At 29.6% G+C, this 17,945-nt stretch overlaps 4 protein-coding genes across 6 annotated transcripts in view; 1 reads left to right on the forward strand and 3 right to left on the reverse strand.

The window, feature by feature from the left end:
- Nucleotides 1-8,103, reverse strand: part of if (integrin subunit alpha inflated) — a 54,792-nt gene extending 46,689 nt beyond the window's left edge. For both annotated transcript variants that reach the window (XM_070651082.1, XM_070651081.1), the window contains exons 1-2: nt 7,956-8,103; nt 7,305-7,597 (exon numbers count right to left, since the gene is read on the reverse strand). In XM_070651082.1, the coding sequence (XP_070507183.1) occupies nt 7,305-7,474 (170 nt within the window). In that variant the 5' untranslated portion in view covers nt 7,475-7,597; nt 7,956-8,103. The remainder of the gene's footprint in view (nt 1-7,304; nt 7,598-7,955) is intronic.
- Nucleotides 8,104-9,088: 985 nt separating this feature from the next.
- Ntf-2 (nuclear transport factor-2) lies at nt 9,089-10,862 on the forward strand. 2 transcript variants are annotated; one of them, XR_011545227.1, is made up of 6 exons: nt 9,089-9,223; nt 9,310-9,386; nt 9,515-9,586; nt 9,652-9,750; nt 9,834-10,092; nt 10,502-10,862. XR_011545227.1 is itself a non-coding variant. In XM_070651078.1 (5 exons), exons 1-5 carry the CDS (start codon nt 9,193-9,195, stop codon nt 10,613-10,615), a joined length of 393 nt encoding a protein of 130 aa, XP_070507179.1. In that variant the 5' UTR covers nt 9,089-9,192; the 3' UTR covers nt 10,616-10,862. The 2 variants fall into 2 exon arrangements, 1 of the variants encoding a protein (XP_070507179.1); XM_070651078.1 differs by lacking the exon at nt 9,834-10,092.
- Nucleotides 10,863-11,249: 387 nt separating this feature from the next.
- On the reverse strand, nt 11,250-15,133 carry LOC139098777 (tetratricopeptide repeat protein 17-like). The gene is made up of 3 exons (XM_070651077.1): nt 14,472-15,133; nt 13,876-14,355; nt 11,250-13,816 (listed from the first exon to the last, which is right to left on the reverse strand). The coding sequence occupies exons 1-3, from the start codon at nt 14,705-14,707 to the stop codon at nt 13,450-13,452; spliced, it is 1,083 nt and encodes a 360-aa protein (XP_070507178.1). The 5' UTR covers nt 14,708-15,133; the 3' UTR covers nt 11,250-13,449.
- Nucleotides 15,134-16,486: 1,353 nt separating this feature from the next.
- LOC139098748 (salivary gland SP38-40.A protein-like) lies at nt 16,487-17,191 on the reverse strand. Its single transcript, XM_070651035.1, has one exon. It carries the CDS (start codon nt 17,189-17,191, stop codon nt 16,487-16,489), a length of 705 nt encoding a protein of 234 aa, XP_070507136.1.
- Nucleotides 17,192-17,945: the final 754 nt, after the last annotated feature.

The raw sequence follows: 17,945 nt of genomic DNA on the forward strand, positions 1-17,945 counted from the left end.
CAGACACAACGGATTTGAGTTAGACGCGCTACTGAAATGACGCAGACTTCTTATTTTTTGTGTTTATATCTTAAATTTTTTTAATGCCGATGGGACATGGACGAGATTGTTTTGGCTGTTGATGGCAATAAAATTGTCTGGCATAAATTTGTCTGAACTTGCAAGTTCAGAAATTTCAACATTTAATTTTAACGGTTTTCAAAAATTTGAATTTTATTCATTTTTGAGAATTCAAATTTTAGCGGCTATTAACAAGTTCAAACGGTTTTCAAAAATTCAAATTTAGCTGATTTTTGACCATTCAAAATTAAACGGTTTTCAAAAATTCAAATTTTCAATCTAAGCAAACTGAAATCAATCCAATTTCACTTTCCGTAACAATTTCCGCTTATTTTCATCCAACACCCGATTAGATTCTCATTCTGCTTATTTTCTCTCCTCAACTTAAAGTATTTTAATTGTTTCACATGCCTGTAAAATGATATCCAAAATGATGATGATGAAGATGTAAAAAATAAGTTATCCGGAAACTTTAAAATGGAAAGAAGTGTGCATTTTGGTTACTTTTAAGTCTCTTTTCATGTTAATCCGGCAATTTATTTTAATAAAAATTTCATTCCTATATTGAAAGAATAATTTTATGTTCGACAGGGTTATCATCGCTAATGTCTTTCAATTTCTGTTTCAGTTATAAATATTTCAGCGCATCGCGATCTTCTTAATGTTGATAAAATAATAAAAACAACATTTTCGCTTCTTTATTTTCATTATGTCGCCTGTTTGCCGATTTTTTCTCTCTCTCTTAGAGTTTTAGAACGTATCATGTTGACTTGTGAATCTCCTTGGCACTCTGCCTTAAAGATTGAGTCACATCGCATCGGTTGATTTGAGTAATATACGCAAAGGTAGACACAGTATAAAGATCAAAAATAGATCACACACATCATCGTGGACACTAATTTGCTATTTTCAGTGAGTCAGATGTGAAAACTGAATGAAAATATCGGGATGTAGAGGAAATGTTTGAAGAAAAATGAGATGTTGCCAATTTTTTCATAATGCACACAGAGCAAAACAGATTAAATGTGCAATATTGTAAATTAATGTAGGTTGCACACATTGCTTTCATCTTCCAAAATTAGAAACAAATGCAAGATGAGCGATTTTGTACGCATTTCCCGTTGACGACACTTTGTGCTAATTTATGACGATTTTATTTTAGAAACGAGACTTTTGTGCATTTGAAATTAAATTACTCATTATTTTAGGAGACAATGCGTGAAGCGCTTGACGTCTAGAGTACGAAATGCAATCTTTGTTGGCTACACTTACGGGAAGTTTTTGGTTGCAATTTTTTGAGGTTAAATTGTGAATTTTTCAATATTTTGTCACAAATTTGACCTAGTTTGCCGACTGGATCATGGAAAACAGTTGCATTTACAGCAGTTACTTCGGGGCGGACACTAAACTCCCACCTAATCTCAGAAACCATTGTGATTTCATTGAATCCATTAACCACACCCAGAATCACTTAGAATTATACACAAAAACTAGGAAAACATTAAATTTTATTCATCATCAACAATTGGATCCTCAAAGTGTGATTCAACATTTGATAAAAATATATCAATAGCCTCTCGTAAAGTCTTTGTCATGTGTTGTTCGAGAAATTTAAAAATATATTCTCTGATTATCTCATTCAATTTAATTATATCGGATCGATTTAAATTAGTTTGATGCTTCTGACTCACTTTCGACATTGTGTAGTTAAAGTAATCAAGATCATAGAGTCCATCCTCAATTAGATTTGTGTAGACATCAAGAACCTTATCGGTGTGTTCATGAAGCTTGTGATGATCTTGAAAAAAGCCTAAATAATTCCGATGTGTATCGTAAAATTTTGCAAAAATGTTTATTGCATGATTTTTAAGTTCGGGTTTGAAGAGCATCCATGCTGTTTGTAATCCGACTTTTTGTGCCACAGTCAAATTATCTACATAATAGCCGAAATCGTCTAACTGCATAATTTATTTTAAGCACTTGAAATTTTGATAAAATGAAAGAAATGATTGCTTTGACCAATTTTCGCCATAATTTTAAACAACATCATCATCATCCAAATATAGAAAGATTTAGCATGAGTCGAATGATGATGATGAGTGGGATTTAGTGAGAAACATTTGCTGCATCTCATTCATCTTTACGGTCAATTCAATTACATCACCCTGCATCAATCAGTACCTTAATATGGTAAAGTCGATTGGTCATTTGTAAGTGACTTATGTATAGACTCTCTAATAGATTGCCTTAATTGACTCGAAAATTTCTCTAATCGTGAGCAGCATTATTTATCTGCAACATCCATTAACAGTCTAATGTCTTACTTTTATTGTTGCCACATAAATTTCACTGTGACTTAAAAAATTTTTAATTCTTTTATTAATATCTTGAAAATTACTTAATTTAACCACACAACAATTCAATGTTGGATTTTTTATTTACAAACTTGTTCAGCCCACACGAGCAGTTTCATTCATAAAAACATAGATAATATGTTGCACATATGACAAGAATTACTGCATGTAATATCCATCATAATAACAAATTGTCTGCATTTTCTTAACTGGTAAATTATGGGTTCGTTAATAAGATAAAGGAGTGTAAATTTCATGAAGTTAAAGTTGAGACTGACTTGAAATTTTACAATTTTTTGGAATTAAATCAGTATGGCCTGAATTTTTGATTAAAAATGAGGTCAAGTTTGTGATTTTTGAATTGTATTATTTAAAATTCCAAGATTTTCTCATAGATCTTGTTCTACATACAATCAAATCTATGTGAATTCATTGTTTTGAATATTATTCATTCAAAATTTAAGGGATTCATGCAATTGTTAGCATTTTATCTTCTATATGAATCAGAATACTTAATACAGAATAATAACATGCAATAATTTGACGGAACGAGTTGTCAATATTTGCATCAAATTGACTTAATTGATTATACTTCAATTAAACAGCTGCTGTAAATGTCTAATAATTAAATTAAGGTATATTTATAATGATGTTTATTGATTGAATTCTTAAACAAGACTGAAAATCATAACAAATGCAAGGGGTATGAAACTAAGTCTTGAAGAAAATAAATTCAAATTTATATTTTCCGTTAAAATTCTGATTAGATCATCTGGAAACTTTGTTTGTAATAGAAACATTAATCACATCCTTTAGTGATGCATTTTTATATTACTTTTAAATTGCTTATTTTTAATGATAATTTGCTGACAAATTACCACATTAAATGAAACTGACTAAAGCTAACTGGATGACTTACACTTTTCAGCTCTAATTGATAAATTAGCCACAGTTTTATTATAAAGTATATCGATAGTATCTCCTTCTAATTTTCAAAATTTTATTGCTTTAATTTAATTTAATTTTCAATCAAATATAAATGGAACAATTTTGTAAATAATTGGGTATAATTGGAAACTGAAAAGTTCTCCTACGCGAAACATTTTTCTTCAGTTTATATCCACAACTATACAAACTACGAGTAATAAGTTCGTTGGTGAGACAAAAAGTATTTATTTAAATGCCGAAAAAAAAACCTACAATATATTTGTAAATTGAGTCACCGATTAGTATTCGCCTGTCTTTACTCAAATTCATGAGCTTGCTAACCGACATTCACCCACGTGCTGTATTGCCATTTGCAAATAAAATAGCTTTAGATGTGTGGCGCTAATTTAGAGAATTTTATGAATGAATTCTTTACAACTGTGAGATGTTAATCTGTCTTGGAAATTGAATAATCCTCAAAGTCAGTAGCAGATCTGAGGAAAATTTAACACAAATTTTAATTCTTTTAATTGCGGATTTTCGGTTGTGTGAGTTTAATGCACTAAAGATTGATTTTATCGCCAAAAACTTGCATTTATGTGAAACATATGGTCCGCATATGGCAAAAAAAAAAATAGGAACGAGATTATAATATTGTTGCATTCACTCACAAGCCAATCGTCCTTCAAATCTCACAACTTTTTTTCATGTCGTAGTTCTCTTTTTACAATTTTTATTTTTCTTGCCTTCTCTCACATGTTTCGTATTAAGTTGAATGTAATTTAAATCAATGAATTTCTTGCCACTCTCGACTGACTTTTTGTCTGTTGTTGCACATGAGGAAATTCTTCTTTTTATATTTCCAACAATGTAAGGGATAAAAATGCAAAATTTATGATCCTTGCTGTTATTTATGCCTTCTTTTCCTTTAACTTTTTAAGTGATTTCTTTCATCCCATAAGTATCTCTTCCTCCCTAGTATTTCCAATATATTTCTTATGAATTGTGTTAAAAATTAATTGAAATGAATTTATATTTTATTTTGTGGGAAAAATCGAACCTCTTCCTTCTTTTTAATTATCTCTGTTTATGTTTGGGGAGTGAGAGATGCTTTTATAGATTTTCATTCTGTACTTAGACGGTCGTAAAATTGAAATGTAGGACAAAGGAGATACGCGTTTCTAAAATATGATTCACATACGTAACAGAAATCAGCGAGATTGTGGGATTTATGGCTTAAATTAAATAACATTTTGTAAAAAAAGTATGTAAATAGAACAAAATTTACGATTTTAGGTCAAGTGGAGCAAGTTTTGAGTTTAAATCATGAAATTTGATTTTAACTGTCATAATTATTTTGAATTTTGTATTGCTGTTGTACGGTTTGTGATTTTGAACTTGCTGTTATTAGGTTTTGAAATTTGAATTTATCTGTAACGTTTTTTATGCAAATGAACTCAATTTTGACGGCTGTTGTATGGTTTTTCAATTTTTTGAACTAACTGTTGTAGAGTTTTGAACTTTTTTTATGAGAATTCATGAGAATTTGCAATTTTAACATTATTCCAGCTCAATTCAAAGATAAAAGTCCAATAACGATAAAAAATCACTCAACACACCTCAAAGTTTATCTTTGCAAACCATTAAATCACAAAACATTTACTATTACTTCCCATCTACATACATATCGTTCAATACCCTTCAAAATTGCCTAGGTTGACCACTCCTACACATAAACATATTCATGCGTTAATTTAAATGAAATTTGATTCCACAAAAAATAGACTTGCATATGTGCAAAAAAATTCAGCATTTATGATTTATTGCACATAAAATTGTTTACGCAATAAAAAATCAACAAATGTTAAGTGGCATTTATTTAATTAAAGTAAGTTCTGCTTCCAGCAAAACAAAAAAACTTCCGACAATTGCGTGCATTCTACATAATATCATCAACGTATTTATGTCCAATTAATTATTTTGCTTTTGTTCTTCGATAATTTTTATTTATTTCCATTTGAATGACCACCATAAAATGCAATAAAATCATGATGATGATTAATAATATCTCAATATGCTCATCGAAGTGATGCGAAACATAATAAATTTCATGGCGGTTACAGTAGCATAGAGTTCATTCCCATTTAATTGTTTAGAACTCATGTTTTTGCCTCTTTCTTCTTTATATCTTGTTTGTCACAAAAGAATAATGCACGATAATTGATTGTCCAGATCTCAACATAAATAAAAATGTGTTAGAAGCATCTTTTGAGAATAAAAAGCAATTGTTTGGAAGTAGAATGAATTTTTGGACTTACGACGCTTGAAGTCTGGCTGGGAAAATTAAATTTAGTCAATTTTTAATTGTAACGGTTTATAAAAATTTAAAATATTAACGGTTTTAAAAAATTCAAATTTTATTGGTTTCCAAAAATTCAAAATTTAACGTATTTTTGAAATTTAAATTTATTTTTTTATTTGAGTTTCAATTTTAAAACCTGTCAAGTCAATGTCAACCCAAAGTGAGATCACAAGCTCCCCAAAAAACTGGCACACAGAGCAAACTTTTGATTTTTTTTTCTCCGTCCAAACATAAATCTCTCAAAATTAAGATTCAAAAAAAAGCTGTCATCATCTATAATTTATGTCAGCTGATACATTTTTTTTGTCATGTTCATGCACAGCATCAAAGTGATAAGAAACAAATTAGTATAGTATTAATTCATTCATGATTTATGTTATCACAATTATATGAATAATAATCCGTTTGCCGCTTGACCTTGTGATCCATGAAATGAGAGATTGAGAGAACAAGCAGGAATTCCTTTTGAACGATAACGAAACAATTGTAAACAAAACGAGTAATGTACCTTACGTATACAAAAGTCCTATTTTAAGTCTTATCGCTTAGAGGTGATTCATGTAAATTTTTTTGCAGTGCGGAGCAATAATTTTTATCACCGAATACAATGTGTACTCATATGGAGTTATTTCATATTTGCTATCTAGTAAAAAGCTGTTCCTCACTTTGCAAATCGTCAAGGCAAATGAATTTAAACCTGTATGTTGATTTTTTGCTTCTCTCAAGTTCGAAATTTTTGATTTTTTTGTCGTAAAAATTGTCTATGACATCATATATCTCTTCTAATGAATTATCTTATTCACACACATATCCATGATGATTGTCGAGATGAAAATAAGAATTTATTAAAAAATTCAAAGATTTGTTTCTCATTCTCAATTTTATTGTTAAATACAGAGGCGTTTCTTGTGAATAAATAATATTATTATTTTGTTTTGTATCTCTTAAGGTATCGCCACCGCACAAATCATTTTTCTTATATGTTCACGAGATAATTTTTCACTTTTCACAAGGTGGTATGGTTTTGTTCCAATAGAATCGTGTGATGTGAATGATTGAAAATTTATGTCTTCAAAACTTTGTGAACGTATTGGAAATTTGTTGTTTTTACGAATTTTTTTCTCTGTTTGTAATGCATTCTTCTTAAAAGTCTGTATTTAAACTAGCCTTTTGTTTATTGAAACTTAATTTAAATGATGTTTCTTGTGTTTGAATCATTTTAATTGATGTTTTTGAATTGAATATTGAGATTTATTTGAAACAATAACAAAAAGGGGTAATCAACTATGAGAAATTAATATTCAAATATTATTTGTCCGTTAAAATTCTAAATTGATATTCTGTTTTGACATATTAAATGAATTCTATACGATTATTATTATCTTTATGATGAAACTTAATTTCAATGATCGTCGCACGATTATGCTAATCAAAACTGTCTTCGAATGACAAATTTAACATCCACACAGCTTTAAAATAGAAAATTTATTTAAATTTTTGCGAAAATTAATTCAATAAAAAATTGTGCGAATTACACCATACTCTGAAAATACCGCAAATGCCCTTGATCACTTGACATAGAATATAAATCACAAACTCACCAGCTTCGTTGTTCCTGATGCAAAGCAACACTGAAACCAAACATTGATCCATCTTGTCCTTCATGACTAATATAATTTGCGACATCTAAATTAAATGTACTAATATTGTTGACGAGTAGCAGTAGCAGCAGAAGAGGTCTTATCAGTAATCCTATTATTCTCGAATTCATTTTGAGAATTATTTTAATATTTTAATTTATTTTTTTTTTATTTCTTCTTATTTTTCACTAATAAAAATTAATTATAGTGTAATTTATGCACCATGAATACTTTATCGAATCATCGTTGTAATCCTGGAAAAGTGAGAAGAAAAACTTGTGACTTTTGAAGGCCAAAATTGACTTTTTTTCTTCTAAATCAAAAAAATTATTTTTTTTGTTGAAATAAACTTTTTTGAATGAATTTTTTTAACATTAAACACCCAAACACACTCGCGAGGCAGGCAAAAAAAAATCGTTTAAATAAATAGAAGATTTAAAAATAGATTTTTTTTTCTTTTCTGAATCACGAAGGAGATTTTTTTTAATAAAGTAGGAAAAATGATAAAATTTTCTTAAATGATTCGACAATTCACTTTGAAATTTTCATAAATTTACGCAAATTTAAACTAAATATTTAATTAATTTCACTTAAAAATTCTTATTTAATTACATTTTTTGATAATTTATTAAACAGATTCTCCGATCACACACTTAAATCCATATATGTGAAAAATAAAAGTGAGAAAAACCCACGAACGAACTTTTGAAATAACTAAAAACGGTCTTTACTGCACGACGTTTATCCACATTCTGAGAAACTGTTGAGAATCGATGTGAAAGAGGAAAGGAAAAAAAAAGTTTTTTTTGTTGAGCGCGAAAAAGAGAGAAAATGTGCAGTCTGTGCTGAGTCTTAAGTTTATGTGATCATTTTGTGTTTTTCTCTGTGATCTTCTTATCAGTATGGGATGTTGAGATGAATTTTTCTTCTCTCACAGCATGCGGAGAGTGAGAAACTAATTTTTTCGGCACTTTGATAAGGATAACTTTTGTTTTGTGCATTTATTACTGTGCATGTTATCTTATTTCGATAAAATTTTGTTGCAGTTCTGGATATGGATAGATAAAAATTCAAATTTACGATTGTTATTTAAGATAAAACTGGAAAAATCCGAAGCTACCTTATTCTTCAAGAATCAAAGATCACATTTCAACGTCACGTTTATGGTGAAAATGTACAAAAGACAAAAAACGATCGTAACGGTCAAAATAATTTCAAAAATTTCACCACTTTTCGTGAGTTTAGCTTATTATTTCAAAAAAATAACGTTATGTTGTACATTTTGTCCTTATGTCTTTCTACTTGTAATAAAATCCAATAATTTTAGTAAATTTTAGGTTTAGACTGACGAGAATCATAAGATTCATAATCAAAATTGCCGGAAAACCGTTTAAAATTGAAAATTTCGAATGAATGTTTATTGCATTTATTTTTCAAGTTTTAAGTGACTGGATCTTAATTTATTTATCCAGTTTGGTATCTAAACATTTTATCAAGCATTTAACATACATCCAGTTAGCAAAAAACTTGAGTAAGCATATTTAAATATAGAAAAAAAAAACTATTTTATCGTCAATATTTATTTAGTCAATTTCAAACATTAATACATGAATTACATATTCTGACAAGCTATCAAGATCGTACAATTCCAAAGACAGCTTCTTAAATCCTCAAGTCCAACTCTAACCTAACATCCAATTCTTCCAACGGAAAATGCGTCATAGTCACACATTTTCATCTATACATTTTATACTAGGTTATAAAGTCAACACAGAATTTTTAATTCTATTAATATTATTCCTTAAATAAAGTTTATCAAGTTAAAAGTTTTAATAGAAAAGTAATAAATATGGCCCTTAATCCACAATACGTTGATATAGGTGAGCATAGAATCGTAAAAATAGGAAATTTTAGCATTTCCATTTTCGGCATCATAAAAATTCAACCTTATTTCACAAAATTACAGGAAAAGGATTTGTTGCACAATATTACGCGTTGTTTGATGATCCCAATTCGCGCAATTCACTAGTTAATATGTATAACGTAAGTCTATCACATGTGATATTATCAATTTAAAGGATAAAAAATATTTTTGCGAATCTTCTGGAAGTTGCACAAAATTTTGAAAATTAACATCCAGCTAATAACGTTAAAATCTTTTTATTTCTCAGAATGAGCTCTCGTTTATGACATTTGAAGGTCAACAAATACAAGGAGCTCCAAAGATATTGGAAAAACTTCAGGTAAGGCACATCCAGTAACTTATTTCGTGATCAAAATTAATAAAATTAAATTTATTTCCTTTTAGAGTCTCACATTTCAAAAAATTGAACGTATCATCACAGCCATAGATTCCCAACCAATGTTTGATGGTGGAGTATTAATAAATGTTTTAGGACGATTGAAGGTAAGTCAGCATATAGACAGTCATGACATTTCATAAGAAATTTATGGCATAAAAAATACTATTTTCTTGTGATTACTCATCAGACGGATGAAGATCAACCGCACGGTTATACACAAACATTTGTTCTTAAACCAATAGGACAGAGTTTTTTTGTGCAACACGATATCTTCCGATTAGCTCTTCATGATATGGCATAAATCATGCCTTCGTGTTACAATTTTTTTTTTAAAAAAAAGTCGCATATTATACTCTTAATTTATAACTTATTATCCACAACCAATCAAGTATCGCGAATTAACAATAAAAAAAGTGCGCAAAAAGACTATTGGATAGATCCAGCAGGTAGATGTTGAATGATCTTGAAAATAACTAAACATTTTGATTTATTTTCTTATGTTTTGTTTTATGCTGTGCGTCTAATCAATTTCTATTTTCATTAACTTACTAGTTTCATTCTTGTTTATTTGTTGCTTCTCGCATGATAAACTTTAAATCTTGGTCAATTTCTTCAGATTTTCAATGATTACTTGTTGAATTCTGAAGAAATTTTCAAAATTATTGATTTTAATTTCTGTCAACTGACATTAATTTAAGCTTAATTTGAGTTATTATGATAATTTTTAAAAATTCCTAATCATAATCGATAATATAGAACTAAATTCAAATTATGGTCTATTGGCGCACCCTTGTTAACTCACAAAATATCCTGAAAATTTCAAAATAATTCTAATAAATTTTCCAATATTTTCAGACGGACGAAGATCAACCTCACGCTTACATCCAAACATTCGTCCTTAAGCCAGCAGGCGGTAGCTTTTTCTTGCAGCACGACATCTTCCGTTTAGCTTTGCACGATCAAGCATAAATGTTTGATGAAATCAAGGATTTAAAGTCAATGGAAAATAATAAATTTTAACTCAGCAAGAAAATGAGTAATTTCTTTACGATGAAGGAACAACAACATTACATCTTTTTGCCACATGAAAAAAATTAACTAATCTTTATATTATTAACATTTCTTATTTGTTTTGCGAAAACGAAAATTTCAAGTTGTATCCAGATTTTTTTTCAAGCATAATGTGAATAAAGAAGGATTTAAATTTTTCAAAAAATTATGTCTGTGTTCTGATTAGTTATCTATGAATTATGAGTAAGTTGAAGTTAATGATTTTTAAAAATTTCAGACTAACGGTTTTCAAAAATTTGAATTTAACGGATTCTCAGTTTTCAAATAAAACGGTTTTCCAAATTTTGATTATAACGGCTAATAATAGATCCAAAAATAACGGTGTTCAAAATTTTGAATTAACCGGCTTATGAAAAGTCAAAACTTAACGGTTTTCAAAATTTTGAAATTCAAAACTTCAGAAAACGTTTCCAAATTTTTAAATTTAACGGATAATTTCCTTGATAATTAAAGGAGAAAGTAGATTATCCTGAAAATTAAGTTTAGGAATGAAAAAATAGATTAACTTATTTCTTAATTATAATACAATGCTTTGACTTTATTTTCTTCATTTTTAAAATTGTGTGCTTGTTGATTCTTGTCTGTACTACAATTCTTATAATCTTTAAGTTTTTTTTTAAAAACATTTTTATGTTCTTTTTTTTGTCATTCAACATTGAAATCACACTACAAATGAAACTCGTATTTGTTCGTTCATCATAAATTACTTAACATTTTACCACAAAATTTCCATCATTTTTCATATTTTTTGGTTTCAAAGTTTGAAAAAAAGAAAGCTTTTTAAAAGGAAGTTTTTTTTAAAAAAAATAATCATTAAAAAAATAAATTATAGCATAAATTCTAGTTGAATTGAGTTGACTATGTAAACAGGTGTAAAAATGAGGTTCCAAAAAGGTTTGTGAATGTCATATCATTTCATGATTTTTAATTCATCATGACTAGTAAGCTTTTATAAGTTCATTAAAATTGTTAGCTGAGCTTTTATAGTTGCTGGTGGAGTCATTTAATAATTTATGGAGCAACTAATTGAATTATTGCAGCAAATAATAAATATTGTGATCCTTACAACAGTTTATTTTCACTTTAAAAGGAATTATAAGGTTTCAATAATAAAAAATTGTAAGATTTTAAGAACAATTGTAAGGTTTTAATGTAATTTCGGAATAGTACGGTTCTGAAATGATTTTTGTGTTCTAAAACCATACAAATGTTTCAAAAATTCAAAAACTTTTAGTACGTTAAACTGCTGCATATAAAAACTTATCATAATTTGTACTTAACTGTGAATTTTAACACCAAAAAATATAAAACACTGCTTAAATAATCATCAATTCAACTACAATTTTTCAACATAATTGTAAGTAAAATTCGCCATTTAAAAAAATCATCAAAAAAAGAATTTCAACCTGTTTTGTTTCTCGATTTTCACTTAAAATCTATCACATTTATGGCAATTTTTCATATAGTAATTAGTTCTTCTTTGTTAAACAAAAATTGTCATAATAAAAAAATATAAAAAAATTAAGCGTAATGTACAATATAATTAAGAAAGAAGTTCACTGGATTGGCAATTAAAAAATAGTCTACATTTAAAAATGTTTACACTGAAATTATCCTCACTATGCATTTCTCGTCTATGTCCAAACATCTTTCTCAAGGAGTTTCTCTTAAAGATTACAAAATTATCATGCATAAATAATTAATAAAATTGAGACAAATCAGCCATGTCACGTCATCTAACTAGATGTGACTTTATAAATTATTCGTCTCGATATTATAAATATGATAAACAACCAGAGAAATAGAGATTAGGGGAAGTTTGGAAGCTGGATTAGCATGGATGAAATGTTTACTTTCTTCTTTTTTTGCTTTGAGAAGCACAAAAAATTCTCTTTAAAATATAAAAAAGTTAGAATGAATCTTGTATAGTCACAGATTTGTTACATACATATTTTTTTTTGGTTTCACACAACTGTATGAATTTCCAGAATTTGATGTCGATGAAGATAGATTTTGTTTGAATTTTTAACGGTTATTTGAAATTTGAATTTTAGTTGAACACCCTTTTTGGAATATTTTGACGCAGTTAAGTACCCCGTTTGTTGAAATTTTAAGTTTTTCAATCAATTTAATTCATTTTAATACATATTAAGCACTTTAAGATCACTGTGAAATCAATAAACAAGTCAATAATTAGTAAGTATCATCGCCTGAATATAACTTAACGAGCAAAGTTCGAGAAATGAAAATTTTCTTCACTTTTCTAGAAAATTCTCATTTTTCCATCATATTCAGCAACTGCACATGAATTCAGAAGATATTACAACCCGAGCAATTCTTAAAACACTGATTTATCAATGAATGCATTGAAAAAGGTTTAATGCATTGAAAAAGTTCATTGTTATTTCCCGCCAATTTTTAAGTTTCACAAAACACGTTCCAGCTATTTCCATCAAACAAAATATCACAAAATTATCTTCAAGCACATCAAGTTCTGGTGGAGACTCATTCAATTATTTTCGTATTGAGTATTATCGTCACTTTAGTAATGGAAAGTTTAGTAGAAATGTTTCATTTTTTTCAGCAATAATGAAGAAAACAGAATAGGGGGATAAAGAGATAGAAGAGAACTATGCATTTTTTTGTTACCTTAAAAACTCTAAAATACACATCATTGTAATCATCATCAGTAAATTTTACACACATTCAATATCAAGGACATGATTAATGGCTTATTTTCTTCTTATGACCCGCACTTTACTCATCGCACCGCGAATTTTAAAGCACCGCACTTTTTGTGGCTTAATGTCTGTATCGTTACCAGGAAATTCGTCCTGATTTAAATATCTCATCACAATTAAAACGCAAATGACCAGAAGCAATATTATGAGAATTGTATAAAAATGCAGTGAGGATATAGGAATCTTCTCAATATCTTCGAGTGCCTGCAGAATCTTGTCATGATGTGGAGACAGTTCTAATGCATGCCGTAGATGCAATATTGACTCTTGTATATTTCCATACTTTTTAAAAATCTCACCAAGAGTAAAGTACTGTCTCCAAGTTGCACGAGCATCACTGGAATGTACCTCGAGGGATCTAAAATTGAATGTTGAATTACCATAATTGGCAATCACATACGAAATAAATTGAATTACCTCCGCGTAAGATATATAGCATCTTCTAGATATCCTTGATGAAAAAGTACCCGTGCAAGATTCAAAATCACTTCACTGTTTGTAGGATTTATAGAAAGTGCCTTTCTAAAACACTCAATCGACAGCAAAGCATCTCCTTTTATTCGATGGAAATTTCCAATTTGGTTATAAAGTTGCACACTTCTTGGTTTATCACGTTTTGCCTTCCTTAACTTAGATTCCAATGCATCAACATCAAAATTCTTTCTCAGCTTACCGCTCTTGGCTTTTGTCGTAAATGTAAATAGTACGTCAGGCTCTGGTAATGTCTTGTGCTTCTTACGATTTGCAATTCCCACAAGCTCATCAAACACTGTAAAATTTACGGGTTTACCACAATCGAGTACTTCGTACGGCTGCGGTTGCTGCTCATCCTTTGGTTGTTTTGTGCTGTTTTCTAGTCGTTGATGGATTGACGTTCTGTTATCACTATTGTGCGAACTGAAAATGTTTTATGTTATTAAAAAGTAATTTTTTTCTTCGTGTGTGAGAATTTTTTTTTTGGAATCGCGAGAGGCAAGAATGGAAACTTTTTTTATCAGAAAAATCTCACTTACTCGTTTTCTGCATCAATGCCAATTGTAAAATCAAAGTTATCACTTTCTTTCGTCCATGTATTACCAAATTGTGGCTCTGTCGTCGAGATAATGTAAAAGATATCATCAAAATCGTCAACATTTTGTGATAACATAATGATTTTATTATTTTTTAGCGTAAATAATTGTGATTTTGTGTTGATAAATGCAATTTGGAGAAATAAGAGATAGCAGAGCGATATGATCTGCTGCTCCATGTTGTTCCTATTTGATTTCTTAATTTTTACTTCAATAAATTAAATAAAAACAAAAAATTTTCTTCCTTCCTTGAGATTTTTAATGTTGTTCAATTTTTTTTTATATTTTTTTGGTCGATTATGCTGCAAATCACAATTATGCGACTCTTGATTCTTTTATCCGATTTCAAAAGTTTGAATCGTAAAGCGCGCGCAAATACTCTCCACGTGTTCAGGCTTTAAATCGATTAAAAACTTTTTTTCATAAAATTTTTATTTTTCTCATTCCTGCCAGCTGTTCAAATATTTTTGTAACATTCCTCGCTTTATCTCGCAGTTTAAATAAAAAAAACATTTGCTGATATAAAAACGAAATTGATGAAAATCATACAATTTGATTTTCATTTCCGAAACTTTCTGATTGAATAATTTTTTCAAAATTGAAATTGTCCCGATCAGTACATATTGAAATGTTGCAGCTATTGTCCATACGGATATTCACAATAATGTTTATTCATCGGAGTTCAAAAACAAACTGAACTTTTGTATGAAAAAGGGGATTTCAACTATGTACAATAAATATTATTCAAATCTCAAATGAACGTTATGATACTCTAAGTTTTCTGGCGTTCCTGTTGCCATCTCGTTGTCATGGTGGCAATATTTCAATATGTGCCGATCGGGTGTCAATGTAAATCTTGATAAAAAAGATTTTATTGCATGAAATTATTTCCTTTTATTGCATGACTTTGACTGAACAAATAGATTTTTTTGTGCTGCAAAAAAGTAATTAATTATTTGGGTCGGATTCTTCACATTGTTGATGATCGTTGCAAATATGGATACTGTTCAGCATAGAAAAAGAGTCATATTAGCATTTTTCCAAGTAAACTAGTCGAGATTTTGGAATCAACCAAATAATAGACCTTAAATCAACAAGCTCAATGCCCACTCGGTTCAAGCATCTGAAATTTGCCAAATGTTTAATGTTCGGCTCCTTTTTTATGAATTTGAAAGCTTTAACCTCAAAAGCTAAGAAATAATTTAAGATCTGCACTAAATTCTAGTGTATTTATGCTTAGTAGCTAACTTTGAATCTACTTTTAGAGGCTATCTCGAAAAGCCAAACGTGTTCGCTAGGACGTAGCTACGTCAACTGAACATTAAACTGAAAGACACAAAATTACCCTGGTGGAATCGTGACAGCAGATTTTTCCAATTTTTCTCATTCTGCCGCTAATAGTAAACAAAATCCAAATTTAACAAAAATAATTGAAAGGCAAAGTTTGCATGAAAAAGATGTTGTATACACGCTTTTATTTATTTAGATGGTATTGGTTCAGTTTCTTTTAAATTCCTTAGTATGTTTTTAAGCCCTTAGTCTACTTGTTCATGGTTCACTTTCTTATAAAGAAAATATATTGTATATTGCAATCGTATCTTACAAAATTTTCATCTCAGTTATTATCGATAAAAATATTGTGTTTTTTTTTTCAAGTGGTGATTAGATCTAGACAATTAGCTTCGAGTTGATTTTGATATTCCACATTTGGAATGGTTCTCTAACTAATTAATTTTGACTTAAAACTAAAAATAGACTTAAAACTAATTTGGGTAAAAATTGTGTAAGATCCCAAAATGATGTTGTGTTTTTGTTGATGTTGTTTTGGATATTCATTTCAAAAAAAAAGTGAGTGACGAGGATTGTTAGGTTTTAATTATGTTGATATGACTTTATCTTGTGTTGTGATGTTGCTCAAATAATGTTTATTTTATCATTCTTACTATGTCAATTTTTATTTATTTTGGATTAGCGGCTGGAGTTGCTGGCTTTTGTCCCTTTGGTGCTTTGGCGCCTTTTTTGCCACCCTTGGCCTTCTTTGCGCCCTTCTTTTTCTTACCAGCGACAAGCTTGGCGAACTTCTTATCAAAGTTTCTTGTCTTATCACCGAAAGCAATGAGACCTCTAACCTTAACGAGACAATTTTGGAATTTGATCACCTTTTCACCAGAGCATTCCTTCTTTGGCTTCTTTTCTTTCTTTTCTTTTGGTGGTTTTACGACTTTAACGACCTTCTTTTCTTTCTTGTCGTCTTTCTTTGCACCTGGAGCTGGTGGAAGTGCTTCATAATCGCAACTCCAGTCGCAATCTTCATCGTCTTTGTATGTGAAGACTCCCTTGTAACCAGCTGGGACGTCTTTTGTTTCACAGGCAAGTTTGTCATCCTTGACCTTTTCAGAACATGGAATGACTTTCTTTTCCTTCTTTTTAACTTCTTTCTTAATTTCAACGTGAGTTTTCTTCTCCTTTTCCTTCTTTTCGGTCTTCTCCTTCTTATGATGGATAACTTCTACATCATATTCTTCTGACTCAGGCTTGGCTGGTGCGGGTTTTGCTGCAATTGGTTTTGGTTCTGCCTTTTCAGGTTTTCCCATACCACTAGCTGAAGCATGTTGGGCAAAGTAGCAGATAACTGCTAATACTACTAGGAACTTAATTCTCATAGCTTAATATTACTTCACTCGAAGTGCAAGCTAAACTGAACTGACTGAGACCATTTTCAGATCTCTTTTATACTAATCCATGATAAGCTTTTTTGGAGCTTTTTTTCGATGAGGTTTTCATGACGCGACACAAGTGTTTCCTACGTTTCTTACTCACATGAGTTTTAAAATAGGTATCTTGGTGATGTGGAGGTTTTGTGGTCTTGTTTGAAACTATTTTTCGCTGGAAACTGATATCTTACTACGCAGTTTAATAAATCTTTGCTTTTGAAGTAGGGTTCAAGACGAAATCAAGTTTAAGATATTGCAGTATTGTATCAATCTCAAGAACTCATAGTATCGACACATTGAAAATCATTAGTTCATCAATGAAAAAAATATATGTCCAATTACGTAAGGATCTGAACTATTCCAGGTTATCTCCAACTTACTTTTTAAAATCGTCGATTGAATCCTCTAAATTTCGAGCTGGATAAAACATTACTTAATTAGTGCATTTAATCTTTTATTACTGCTATCCTAACTTACAAAAACTATCTTTCAATAATGATTTCTGCTGAACATTCGGTTCAGAAAAGTAGATTTACGAAAAACTGTGCAGTTTGTATCCAATAAGCTAACTTTCCATGCATTTTATCTTTTTCCGTGTTTATTACCCAACTTAGAACTCTCTAAATATCAAAAATTAGTTCGCAAATGTTTAAATTATTTAAATTTCACAATAAATCTTTTTCAATATTATTTTTCAAGATGA

The sequence above is a fragment of the Chironomus tepperi genome, unplaced genomic scaffold, assembly GCF_022539635.2.
Source record: "Chironomus tepperi strain 1889 unplaced genomic scaffold, CSIRO-AGI_Ctep_v1 contig_453, whole genome shotgun sequence".
Classification (NCBI taxonomy): domain Eukaryota; kingdom Metazoa; phylum Arthropoda; class Insecta; order Diptera; family Chironomidae; genus Chironomus; species Chironomus tepperi.